Genomic DNA, 14,440 nt, shown 5'->3' on the forward strand with positions numbered 1-14,440 from the left:
CAATGTCACATCCGTCAATGTATCAAGCTGAATTGAAGATAAGCCAAATGCTGCAGGCTTGATATCCTGCACAACTTGGTCCTTGATGTCAATGGCCATGTCGCAGATTCTCTTTTTGATTGTTGCAAGTTTTTCCCCAATCCATTTTCCCAAACAGTTCCCACCATTTTAACAGCGCAAGGTTTGATTGGAGTTTCCCCAATTTCTGTGTGTTCTTGGTATGCCCCTGTTGAATCCAGCTTCATCTTTTTGAGAGCATTCCCATGATGTTCAAAAAAAATCTTTTGTCCTTCTGTTCAGGATGAACATTCTGCAAATGTTGCTTCAACTTTGTTAGCTTCATAGAATATTTTGATTTCATTTGAGCTGTGCTATGCAATAAAGTATCACACCTTATTGTATAGCAAAGATGAAATTACAGATCACGTGATATAGATTCCGCACAACTTGTAGAATTGCATTTTGTAGAAACATCAGTATTCAGACAGTCTGTGGTTGAAAATTCCCTCCCTGAAGCCCCTGCGTTGGGCCAGTAAAGCCCCTGCGTTGGGCCAGTAAAGCCCCTGCGTTGGGCCAGTAAAGCCCCTGCGTTGGGCCAGTAAAGCCCCTGCGTTGGGCCAGTAAAGCCCCTGCGTTGGGCCAGTAAAGCCCCTGCGTTGGGCCAGTAAAGCCCCTGAGACCACACACTAGGTGCATGGTTTCATGATCACAGGCTTATGCTAAGATTAATGTAACCAGAGTCCTGCGGTCTGTGAAAAAGCTCTGAAGACGTTCTATTAAATGACAACCGATATTTATTCAACTAAGATGAACGGTAACAGGTACATCACATGACCAGTCCAAGATGGCCATTTCTATGGCCTAGATACATGACCGTAAATCTAATGAATCTTACCTGGACATGCCTGATATTAGACTATGTAAGTAGCAGCACAATTCCAGTTGAACTAAGTGCTGGTTGCTGAACCGATATTGCAGAACTATTTTTTTTTATTTTTTTTTTTTTACGTTCTTTATTCAATTAAACAGTAACTTTCCAGTAAGACTGAATATGACCTCGAACTCCCTTCTCTTGTGAAAGCTGGAGACCTACTTGGCCCTGCTTAATGTATAGCTAGTGTGGAGAGATCTCGTTAGCTATACATCATGCAGGGTCAGCTCAGCTTTTCCTGCAGGGGAAGCTCAATGGAGTTGGTGTTTTATAATGCATCGCCAAGTCAGGGAGCTGGACTTTTCATCCTGTAGACTCTCTGTTTAGTGAGTAAACCCCTGCCTGTGCATGTGTATACTTATTTTGTGTAGAATGGCCGTCACAAATGAGTGTAAAATTACATTATATTTGGACAGTTCAAGATACAAACCGTGTGCATTCCCAGACACCTCGCCGTATTTTCTATAGCTTGGCCTTGGACAGCTGCCCTGTGCAGAAGGCTGTGCACCGAGTCTTCCCATAACCCGGGAATGACTGTGGAGTTGTGCACTGTATGCAGGCTGGTTCAGGGTAAATTCCAGCTGTTCACTTCCCCGGGAGCGCATCATGGCACAGGCCACGTTTAAAGAGCAGTAGATCTAATCCCCTATTAAGTTATTGGCACGTTGTCTGCATTCTTTTTGGCTGGAGTTATGTTCCAGTGCACAGCAGATCTCTGCGTGCATGAATTCCTTCCATGAACATTATGTATCCTGTAGTTCAGGAGGGTTAATCTATTTTGCCAATTAAGACGCGTTGCAGTGTTTATCCTTTGTACATCTGGACTAGGGCTGCAACTAACGATTATTTTAATAATCGATTAGTTGGCCGATTATTTTTTCGATTAATCGGATAAAAAAAAACAATGCAAATTTTTTGTTTATTTAAAATAATTTAATGAACTGGATGTTAAAAAACAACTTAAAATTTACATTAACATTCTTATTTTGTTATGATGTAATAAAAAAACTATTTTCAAAGTACAAAAACCCAAACACAATATTTATGAAACAAAATAACCCCAAACATTCTGAAAAGAGGTGGACTATTACTGTTCAAGAAACTTTGCACCCAGCACTTTGCACCCAGCCCTGGCACTTTGCACCCAGCACTTTGCCCCACCCCTGGCACTTTGCACCCAGCACTTTGCCCCACCCCTGGCACTTTGCACCCAGCACTTTGCACCCAGCCCTGGCACTTTGCACCCAGCACTCTGCCCCAGCCATGGCACTTTGCACCCAGCACTTTGCACCCAGCCCTGGCACTTTGCACCCAGAACTTTGCACCCAGCCCTGGCACTTTGCACCCGGCACTTTGCACCCAGCCCTGGCACTTTGCACCCAGCCCTGGCACTTTGCACCCAGCCCTGGCACTTTGCACCCGGCACTTTGCACCCGGCACTTTGCACCCGACACTTTGCACCCGGCACTTTGCACCCAGCCCTGGCACTTTGCACCCAGCACTCAGCACTTTGCCCCAGCCCTGGCACTTTGCACCCAGCACTCAGCACTTTGCCCCAAGAACTTTGCACCCAGCCCTTTGCACCCAGCCCTGGCACTTTGCACCCAGCCCTGGCACTTTGCACCCAGCCCTGGCACTTTGCACCCAGCCCTGGCACTTTGCACCCAGCCCTGGCACTTTGCACCCAGCACTTTGCACTGTGCCCCTGCACCCAGTCTCCAACTCTGCCCTGCACCCAGCCCTGCCCCCACATTCTGCCCTGCCCCCACACTCACGCCCTGCACCCACACTCACACTCTGCCCTGCACCCAGTCTCCAACTCTGCCCTGCATCCCCACCCCCACTCTGCCCTGCACTCAGTCTCCTACCCTGGCCTGCCCCCCCACCCCCACTCTGCCCTGCATCCCCTGAAACCCCACCCCCACCCCCGCGAATCGCTCTGTGCGAATGGAGCCACTCGCACAGAGCGAACTAAAAGAAGGCGGAGAGTGCAGAGCGTGTAGCGAAAGCGGGGAACGCTCGCGGAGGTAAGTAAAAAGAGCCGAGTGCTCCAACAACGAATTGATCACTCGATTAATCGATAACGGAAATCGTCGACAACGATTTCCGTTATTGATTATCGATTTTATCGATTCGTTGTTTCAGCCCTAATCTGGACAACTATACGATATAGCCGTCCTGTACATCAATTTTCATACTGACGCCATGTAGAACTTTGTGGGTTTATAAAGAAAATTGAATATGAAACCCAAAGGATGAAATAAGTAATTAACATACTTTTAAGGTTCAGGTTTCATTTGTCTTGTATAACATGGAGCACTGGCAAAAATGAAATAAATTAGAATATCCTAATTGTTTTACTTTGCCTATTTCTTGCTTACCATGTCTTTTTTAAATGTTAGTGCTGCCACCTAGTGGGGAGAGATGAGTAAGCATAGACCTGCTTCTGTATGCTGTAGCTGAAGGAACATTTACATAGCAGGTACAAACAGGCTATAGACTGCCTTTTAAATACCCTGTGCTATGTGCACAGACCTCTATGCTCTAGAGGTCTGTCAGCATTCTCCCATTCTCCTGTTTAAGACCTTCATCGAAACTTTGTCTCCTATTTCAGGCGGATAGCCAAGTGGACCAGATGAGGCAGCATTTCTATGAGGTGTCCCTGGAATATGTCTTGAAGGTCCATGAAGTCCAAGAGCGGAAGATGTTTGAGTTTGTTGAACCGGTAAGTTTTCCACAAGTGTTTCAATACAGTTCTCTGAGCCCCTCAATAATATATATGTTGCGGATATTTAACAAAACAAGGGGGGGGGGAGTAGCTCCAATTTAAGGGTGGAAACATTGCTACACATTTTTTTTTTTTTTTTTATTATTATTGTCTGGCTGTGGGCAACTAGCTTTCTTTGATTCTCCTTTGTGTTGACCATTGTTCTTAATCCCCTTGGTTTTAATGTTTGAATACCAGTGCTTTAGTTTACTTAATTTACTCGACTACCCATGAATATAAGCAATAGGTTGTCTTTATTTTTCTGCCAGTGATACAGTTTCTCTGTTCTAAGCTTTCCTTGTGCTCATGATTAGTAATCTAAATGGCTGTACATGTTCATATCCTCTGCTAGATGGGTAAGGTTCAGCTGGTCTCTGTTTAGCCAGTGTAATTGGGTTACATTGATCTTGCAATATTTGTGTACCATTCTCATGATCCTTTATGGTTTGGAAAAGCTGGATTTATTTCCTCTAAATAAACAAAGATATCTAACTCTCTCGTTCTTATCGGATGCATTGCCGGCCAATGTTTGCCTAAAATTACTTTTGTACTGCATGTTCAAGATGAGGTCTTCAGCAATTATTTATAGAGGCAATCTTAGACATCCTGTGAGTTTAATGTAGTGCACTACAGTATAATTTGCAAAACCTGGACATCTTCGATATCACAATGCTTTATGAAGGTCTGTCCTCGGTGACCTCTGCAAGACGGGCAGAACCGGCCTTGGATAATGGATAAACATTGTATGGTGACTTCTTGGTACGTTAACCTTTCGTTATGTGTCACCCTCACGATCGTCCTTACAAGAGAAGCTTGCCAGCTCGATTTTTTTCCTATTTTTTTAGTGAATAGCCCAACAGAAGTGTCCTTTAATTCCTTTCTGTCCTGGTTGCAGACATTAGTAGACCTAATCAAAGGTCAAAACCAGAATTGTATATTGTCATTCATACCAAATGCAGTAAAGCATGTGATCGATTGCAGGTTTCGGGATGTTAATATGTAAAAACAATCTGTATCCAGTGATATATTGCATTACTAATTACATTAACGTTTCATGGAGCTATAATGTCATGCTTTCTAGTCTTTGCACATCTCTGCATCTTAATGCATTGACCTCGCCATGGACCTGAAATGTACTTTACATTATAATACCATCATTTTACAGAAGAAGTAGTGATGTCAATAATTGGCATGATTTAAGTAATTCTGCATTCTATATCCTTCTTCTCATCACAATGTTTCTTATGTAATTGTTCATATATACTACTTTTAAATGATGGTGGGTCGGGTAACATAGCATATTTATGTTCTCTTTGGTAATCCACATTTTAATTTCAAATTAAAGGACATTTGCAGCACTAAAACTAAAATAATCCTTATGTACCAGAAGAAGAACCTGATAGCAAAAACAAAAATACTTTGTCATCGGGAGGTTTTAGTATCTTTTTGTCTTGATTGCTAGGATGAGAGCTGTCAACTTTTGTCCTACTATCCGGCTACCTGTTTTAGAATGGATCCTTGGTAGTGGCCACCAATCAAAGCTACTCACATCATACTTCTCTGTGATGGGAGCAGCTCGGGTGCTATGTTTGCCCCTTGGGGTTGGATGGGCTGTATGATTCTTTCTTTAAAATATATTTTATGAGGGAGAGCTGCAAGTGCCTAACGAAAACAGGCATCTGATGTTGGGTAATAAAAGAAAATACTTTGATCGTGAGTACATACAGATATGTCGTATTCATTGAGTTCTATCCATAAACCTTCAGCTGGAATTTCATGTACAGAGAATAGAAGCATCTTGCTATCAAAAGGTTTTCTAGAATCTTCTAATTCTTCTTGTCTCCCTTTTTTATTTTTAGCTTCTCGCCTTCTTGCAGGGACTCTTTACGTTTTACCATCATGGTTATGAACTGGCTAAAGACTTCAGCGACTTCAAGACACAGCTTACCATAAGCATTCAAAATGTAAGTGAAAAGACTCCTCAATATGTGTCTGTTCATTATCCAACCAGCGACTCTAATAATTCCTTCGTGGACATTTAGTTAACTTTTCTAACTAGCTTTTCTTTTTGTCGAGCTACACACCCTTTATAACAATATTAAGTATTGTCTGGGAACTGTCCTGAGGGTTATACATTGTAGTTGAGCACACTAAATAACAAAAGGAAAAGAAAGATGTGTATGTGAAACTCACATGGTGAACATATCTTGGGAGCAGCTATCTTAGCTTCCTTTTCTCCAAATCTGCATCATCATAGTTATTTCTCCCCTGTGAGTGGACGACTGCTGACAAGTATGGACCCCGCTCATTGAGCGTTCTGATGTGGCTTTAGATCATGTCGCTAGAGGTGAAGGCTTAACCCGTCTCTGGATTTCTCTCAGGACATCTTTTGGTCTGCGGCCTGCCCTGGCTTTATGCATTGCTAGAATACTAACAACCATCTCCATCATATATCATAATGGTGATTTATGATTTTTTTTTTTTTTTTTTTGCATACACATAATGTTCAAGTTATACAAAAAACTAAATTATATTTTACAAAACAGGCAATGAGTTTGTTCTTTTTAATAGAAGAAGAGGAAGGCTCCAGTTGATGGGTTAGCAGAAGTCCTTTCCATTAAACTAGCACCCTGTATTAAATGGGTTTATCTAATTTATAATGTGATATTTATTTATTCTATTTAGATCTTGGCTCATTCATTTACAGAGGGTGTGATGTTCATTCATTCTGTAAATAATGCACCCGCAGTATGTAGGGAGATGGGTTCATGTTGTATTTTAGTTCAGTAATCTGGCCAGGAATAGCAATATGGTATTATATTGCACATCATTATAATATTCAAGCCTGGTCATGGTTTCCCTATGGCTGTAATTTTGTAATCCTTTTGTAATAACATTTTTTTTTGGTACATTTTAACCGTGATTGCTGTTCCGTTGTTAGACGCGGGACCGCTTTGAAGGCACGCGTTCTGAGGTGGAGTCTTTGATGAAGAAAATGAAAGAGAATCCCCATGAGCACCAGACGCTTAGCCCTTATACCATGGAGGGGTATCTATACGTCCAGGAGAAACGTAGGTACCATGTTGTGTGAGTTTAAACATTTGTTTAACAGCATTAGTGCCATTAAATTTAATGTTTAAATAAAAAAATAAAAATGAATTATAGCTGGCCAGTTAGATGAAACAATGAAAAATTACAGAACTTCCTATGGTGGTGTTGCATCTGGGTGAGTTCAAGAAAACAGGTTCCATCTTGAACTGGGTCCATTTGGAAAAACACAATAACTAGTGATTTCTACATGGACTTAATTTTATTGGCTAAGCCATTTTTCAGATGACAAAATCCTATATGGTAGCCAAGTGGCAAGTCAGTCCTGTTTGCCAAATAATAAAAGAATAAACTATGGTTTCATTTGCAGGCTAAATGTTAACTGTAAATATATATTTTTTCTTTCCTTAGCATAATCAACAATGTCTATATTCCTAACTGCTTACATTTTTTTTGGTTGTAGGGCACTTTGGAACATCATGGGTTAAACATTACTGCACTTACCATCGGGACACACGGCAATTTACTATGATACCATTTGACCAGAAGTCCGGTGGAAAAGCAGTACGTCGTCTGTGAAGCTCTCTATATAGACTAAGTCTATAGAACACAATTGAATATCTGTAGTTGTATAAGTCGGGATCTGAACTCACAGCATAAAGGCCATCTTTAAAAAAAAAATATATATATTTTTTGTTTTATATAGCGCCATCAAATTCCATAGATCTGTACAATGGGTGGACAGGACACAACAAGTTGTAGGTTACATAACAATTTGATATAATTATATATAATTATATCAAATTGTAATATATAATATATATATAATATATTAGTTTAACCCCTTCAGTACCGGGACGTACCTGGTACTTCCTGGTTAACAGTCACCGGTAGACCGGGACGTACCAGGTACGTCTCCTCCAAAAAACGCCCCCACATCACCACAATCGCGGTGATCGTGGGGGCGCTGCTGCTGCTGTCTGCCCAGGAGTCCTGGGCAGACAGCACAGCCTGTCTAAGCCCGCCCCCAAGCCCACGATCACTCCCACGGAGTGATTCTCTAGGCAGAAACTGCGATTGCAGAAAAATCTGCAATTACGGTTTCAGCTGCCACAGGCAGCTTCAGGGAAGGGTGGGGGGGTATTGAATGGGTCCCCACACAAGTGTGGGGACCTGATCCAACACCCCCCTGCTGCCTGATCGCTCCATGAGAGCGTCAGTGCAGCGTTAACCCCTTCAATTCCCGTTTTTTAGGGGGTTCTGCTGCTGGTGGTCTCAAATGAAAGCCCTACTTGTGCTGAAAAAAACAATGTATGATTTGTGTGGGTGCACCAATTGATAAGAGAGAAATTACAGTTGAAGAAAGACATGGCAAAAACACAAAAACGGCTCCGGTCCTTTAGCGACACCCTAGCTTAAAAATCCCGGTCCTGAAGGGGTTAAATTAGTGGATTTATTAAGTTGTGTGCAGCTGGTGAATTGAAGCAAAAACAAATAATGCTAGAATGATAATGACCAAAAAGTTTTTTAGAATTGATATAAACATTGGAGATTCCGTCGCGCTATATGGCCATATACGCCACTGCGTCAAAGTATGTCTGACTAGTCCTATCTAGTTTTACATGGTTATATTGCGTACCAAGAAGCTTTGTATGAAAGCGCAGAATACAGCTAATGCTTTCCTAATCTTATTTCTAATAAATTATGCTGTACTATTTATTCTAAAGTATGTTTCTTTTCTTTTTAGGGGGAGGAAGAGGTTTTTTGTTTGAAATCCTGTATACGCAGGAAAACTGACTCCATTGAGAAGAGATTTTGCTTCGATGTAGAAGGTGTTGACCGGTGAGTACGATTTGTAGAACCTGGTGCCCCTTCGGAGGAGCCCTTCCAAAACTGAAGCCACGGATTGATAATGATCTGACCGAACACTCTACGCTTTTCATATTTAGTAGAGTGAAGAAATGACCGTAATACATAAATGAACATGCCTCTCAACATTTAATGCTCCCATTTAATCTGTTAAATTATTTGATGGAGGAACAAATGAACTCGCTTGGTCTATTTTGATCTTGCTGCATATGACATGTGGGAAATGGCATTTGCTCTGCAAACTTATTAGCGCTAAGAGCGGCTTCAGTAATTGAGATAATCCAACTGTGAGAACGAAAAGGGAGATTTTAATACTCAGAGCAATTATAGAATAATACAAAGAACCCGGGAGCAATGGCTGTCGAAAAAAAGTAAAAGGCTAAAACCTTAATAAGTTCATGCTTGTTCAAAAACAATAAACATACTAAAAAGTGTAGTGTTTTTCGGCCAAAATTTACTGTTCCCCAGGAGGATAGCTCATGACAATGTCAATCTTTTACCAGCTATTTGAACAAACTCCAGCAAATCTGGCTTCTAGGCGTGCACCATTGAGAAGCCATCAAGAAGAAACCGTAATATTTTGGCACAGCACCCTAGTTTTTTTTCATGTGGGTGAGGGGATAAGTGGATAAGTGGAACAGCCTCCCAGCAGGTGTGATATAGGCTAACACCGTGAGGGAATATAACCGTGCATGGGATTTCTATGAAGCTATCCTGAAGACCAAGGACTGAATCTCTACATCAGGAATAATAGGCAGACTCGATGGGCTGTTGTAACAATACATGGTTTTCCCTGCTGTCCCTAATAACAACTTACTACGCAGTGATGAGGAACTTAACACACCTTCTAACTGTAGCAACAGGAAGAATTACATCCTGCCGCGCAAGAGTTCTAAATAGAGAAATATATTTTGATGGAAACGTGACTTTTCACAGTTTTCCTGTGAATTGCCTGAGCTGGGCAATCTTTACCTTCTGTACCAGTTTTGTGTTACAATTTGTTTGTTGTACCCCATACTGTGTAAAGCACCGCATAAACTGTTCTATAAAATAACAGTTATTATTATTCTTTGTGTTCGAATCGCACGCCAGTACCATTTGTGACCTCTAGGTGGTGCTAGTGACCGAAAAAGGTCTTCATACGGTACAAAGAATTATTGAACAGTCCGATGGATAGTATTGGAATAATGGAACTACTCTTGCCTGCGCTCTTGCTTTTTTGTGGGGGGGCTTGAAGCTAAAACACATATATGATTCTTCCTCTAATACATGCAATGAGATTAGATACATGCCTAGGAAAAAAAAGGAAAGACAATGATACAACATGGCAACGGTAATTCTAGTATACAGTGCTGCAAAATATAACAGGGTTATTTAACTTAATAAAAAATAAAAATAACAATGTAATGGGTACAGCAATAGTTCTCTATAACATATGCCAATAATACAGGTCAGAGCTGCTGGTTCTGGGTACAATGATGGTGGAGAAAGCATTAGGACCAAAGTACTCATTTGTTCTTCATTTCCTCAGTCTTTGAGAAATACTGTTTTTTAGGTAACAAATGGACTACGTTAAATAAATAATTTAATTATTACATCACTTGAAAATAAACACGGAAGTCATATCGGTCAGTTTGCTAAAAAAAAAAGAAAACTCTAGGCATGGTAATGTTTCTCCCGAAAGCTAATGTGTGATGAATTGCTTTCTTTTGTGGCTAGAGAACATTTGTATAAGAATGCAAATAATGCTTTTGCACTATGCATGGGAAATATATGCGGAATCCCAACCGCCCAAGCACAGAAATGCTATCGCTGTTTATTAGGATGCATGCATTTGTCGTTTTGAGAATATTCAATGCTTCGGCATCCAGTGTGCATAAACAACGGTTACATTTATAAGCATTTCTGTTTGCAGGGTAGTGTACAGGATTTCCTTGAGGTCCATTCTCTATCAAACCTCTAGGGTCAGGGATATCTTTCATAACAATGTCCAAACTAGGCAGCATTGTACGAATGTATGACATTAGGGAGCCCCTTCCACTTCTATGTTGGTGCAGAGCATGGTGTCTCAGTCCTTCATGATTCCAGATTAAGCTGCCTGGAGGTAAAGAAAAATCCTTCTCTGAGTACTCTGGAGTAACCTGCAGCAACAGACTGAATATTTAGGTTCTTTAGAGATTCGTTCTTGTTATGGTGACTGTTTTATGTCTTGTTCCTGTATAGCAGTACCTAGAATATGATTCTAAACGTCTGCTAATCTAAGCATGTCTTTATAACGGTTCTGGGGTGGATCAACTAAAATAAAGGTGACCATGAAAAAGCCCCTGATTGTTTCTAGATGACAACCTCTGATTAGAAATCTCCAGATTTACTGTCTAAATTAACTAAACGGCGTTTAGCACATTCAGGGTTCCTGATCAGTGCCCCTCACTCAACTGTATCCCAGTGCAAAGATGCACGTAGTGCCTTCTATCAGGTGTTCCGGTTCTCTACTGTGTCCTAGGCGGCTGCCGCCATTCACACTCATTATACTCCAGTATGTGTCTACATCTTTATATAGTGCTGGACCAATAAACTTGGTGCATGTTACTCCATGCTTATAATCCTTATACCCGGTTACCCTGGCACACAGAACAGTGTACTATATATCCCAATAGATGACAAGGACTGTGTCCACAGTGCTAGATGTTGGCATTCAGAGTCCTCATCCTCCCACAACCCCAGCTGGCTGCTCCGCATCACTAATGGAAAATCAGGAGATACATTTCATAACATGTTTTCTTGGCTCAAATGACAAGTGGACATCAGTAACGTAAGGCGTTCATTTGATCTGAGGTGTCACAATCTGGTGCTAACCATGCCCTGTATATACATCAGATTCGTACAATATATTTTTTTGTACGTTTTGATGTCGGCGAACTTTGTTTTATTTGTTCATACATTTTTTATTTCTCTCATTTTCCAAAGGCCGTCTGTCATTACAATGCAGGCTCTTTCTGAAGAGGACAGGCGTCTGTGGATGGAAGCAATGGATGGTCGGGAACCTGTAAGTATACATTTGAAACAACCGTCTTTTCGGTGTCTGTAGATGTGATCAAACAGCGATTATGCTAACTGCAGAAAGATACGTAACTGCTAAAGGTTCTTGAATCATTAACAGTTCCTATGATGTCACTTCCTTGTAGCCTTTTGATTTTAATAGGGCAAATGTGCTCTTTGTCACTGGATATTATGGTAAATACTGATCAGGGGGAGATTCTGCTGATCCCTGTACATCATACTCAATAACCCAGCACACACAGTGATTTGGCTGTAGTAGAGAAGGACTGAGGTTGGGAGCAAAGCCCTGTAGTTACGTCCTGGTTACTTTAATGTATGACTCTGCTTCAGAGAGTCTGGTAATAATCAAGAGATGTTTTCTGGTTTCTCGGTTACAGACGAGCCATTATTTTTAATGGTTTGTGTACAGTATTCGAAACAGTAACTGCCACTGTCTGGCTCATGCTAAAACTACCTTTTAAGTATAAATAACATAATTCCAGCTAAGTGCCTGGTCTGTACGGCTATTGAAAGTATAAGTCCATCAGATTGCACCATAGTGGAAGTTTACTGTAACTGAAGGGTAGAAATAAATTAATGGGACACGTAAGCCGTGATATTCACTTTTAATGCACATATCTGACATGTCTCCCTTACATCCGCCTGGGGGTATTCTGCAGGAACCCAATACATGTTGCCATGCAGGAGATTTGTGCTTCTGTGTGGAAAGCCCCTCCCATGGCTTTCAGTGGCAGCACTTTCCTGCCACTGATTGGTTGCTTCAAGCAGCCAATTGGTGGGAAGTATTATGAGACCACGAAGGAGAATGACAGCTATGCGACTGTCGTTACCTCCTCCGGTAAGGATGTGTATTGAAGTACTTACGGTGTAATTCCTTATGTCAGCAGAACTGCCTGCCGGTGTGACAGATTAAACTGTGCTAATTAAGTAGTAACTCGGGATTTGCTAGAATATCTTCAGACAGATCCATAAAGACCAAGGGGTCGACAATCGCTGCACCATGGCATCTGACCATGTTCTCCTCCTTTTGGAAACCTTTCCTGCCCATCATGCTTCCTGTAATGTATTGCTTCTCGTTTTACCTTGGTTTATTCTTTACGGACTCTGTTAAATACCATGATTATTTACATTTGTGTAATGTAACCTTTTTCTATACTCTTCACTGTGCCAAAGCACACAGAGTACATTGTCCACTAGATGGCACGCACTGATTAAATAACCCACTTCAGGAGCATTTGTAGTTTTACCCATTCAACGATGTCCTGTTGCACCCTTAAGTGTGTTAAGTAAGCCAGAGTTGTCCCAAGCTTTTGATTCTGGTTTTGTTTTCCTTTCCTTTTTGCTTTTCATAAAATCATGGTCCACCCACTTGTCATTTCCTCGCTACTCCCATGTTTATGAAAATGCAGCATTATGAAACTGAAGTACATGGCAAAAGATAAAACAAAAAGCCACAGTGTTTGAACGTTCCTGCAGTGCTGATCGTTCAAAGCACAGAGTTCTGTGGGGTCTTCAAAAGCAGCCTTTAGTTTGCCACAATAGCTAGGAAAGAAAAGTGTGTGTGTGTATGTAAATGTGTATATATGTGTGTGTGTGTGCTTCTGCACATAACAAATACACTTCAAAGCTATTCACCTGAGCATTCTCCATCTGCTCCAAGGTAAATCACGTTGCTGTATAACGTGAAGTGCCAAACTGCCAATCCCGTGGACGAAGAGTGGTTACTGTTTTAATAAAATGTGAATTTTACAAGTGTTTAACCACATATCCAGTCTCATGACCATACTGTAAAAACACATTAACCTCCAAACCAGTAAGAAGTCACTTGCCCCAAATACATGCTCTGGAAGAAGAGTGAGGACCCATTAACTTCTTAAGACTATTGTCACTGTGCAATTGGCAGCGATGTTGATGACATGCTTGCTTTGGGGCACCATATATTTCTATATATGCCAAGCCACACGCACAGAGGCACATGTAAACCGAGTATGGTATAGCTTTAAAAGCCAGAACACAAGCCAACCCAAGAAAGTAAACAAAATGCTGTCTGACTAGTGAACAGCAAAGACATAGAGAGGTACCTGAATCCTTCACACTTTCTTCCAGTGTTCATTTATAGTGAAGTTGATGCCTTTACATTTTATTTCAATGTTCTCACTATAGTTACAGTTCTAGGCATAACTAGGAACTTTCTAAATGAGCTGACCCTGGGACTCTTTAAATATTAACCCTCTAATGGCCTATCATGCAGAGTTTAGGGACTCATCAAATGTTGTACCCAAATGACTCTTCTAGCAAATGATGCACTTAATTGAGTAACATGCGTTCAAACAAAGATGGTAACCATGACATGCTGGTAGCAAAAGCACTAATTAGGAGTCTTTGATATCATCAGATTCATTTAGAGCATGCATGAGTCCTCTCCTGACTTTGTTACCCTGAGCTTTTGCCCCTTCACCCTGAGATTGGAGAAAAACTCTCACACTCGGAGTCAAACCCTATCCCTCACGTATGATAACAGGTTGATATTTTACATGAGCAGTGGTTTTGGTTTTCCCTCAACATTTATTAAGCAAATAGCCATAGTAAAGTGAGTGTGTAGGAAATAACAAGCACATCATAACTAGCACTTATGGATTAAGCATTAGGAAGCTATAGTTAATACGGTATATTGCAAAATTTCATCTGAAGAAGAGAACTCTTTTGGTCCCAAAAGCTCATACGATCTACATCTTTTTCTGTGTTGGCCTAGTAGACGGTATCAC

The 14,440-nt window shown here is 41.1% G+C and overlaps 1 protein-coding gene across 1 annotated transcript in view; it reads left to right on the plus strand.

The window, feature by feature from the left end:
* LOC149297890 (rho GTPase-activating protein 26) overlaps positions 1-14,440 on the plus strand; it is a 154,578-nt gene that overhangs the window by 43,884 nt on the left and 96,254 nt on the right. Inside the window, exons 6-11 of the mRNA XM_089488026.1 lie at positions 3,546-3,656; positions 5,558-5,662; positions 6,640-6,769; positions 7,210-7,310; positions 8,494-8,588; positions 11,583-11,661. Coding sequence (XP_089344152.1) covers positions 3,546-3,656; positions 5,558-5,662; positions 6,640-6,769; positions 7,210-7,310; positions 8,494-8,588; positions 11,583-11,661 — 621 coding nt within the window. The remainder of the gene's footprint in view (positions 1-3,545; positions 3,657-5,557; positions 5,663-6,639; positions 6,770-7,209; positions 7,311-8,493; positions 8,589-11,582; positions 11,662-14,440) is intronic.

The sequence above is a fragment of the Sceloporus occidentalis genome, unplaced genomic scaffold (genome assembly GCF_023333645.1).
Source record: "Sceloporus occidentalis isolate IW3139 unplaced genomic scaffold, rSceOcc1.0.p SCAF_36, whole genome shotgun sequence".
In the NCBI taxonomy this organism is placed as follows: domain Eukaryota; kingdom Metazoa; phylum Chordata; class Lepidosauria; order Squamata; family Phrynosomatidae; genus Sceloporus; species Sceloporus occidentalis.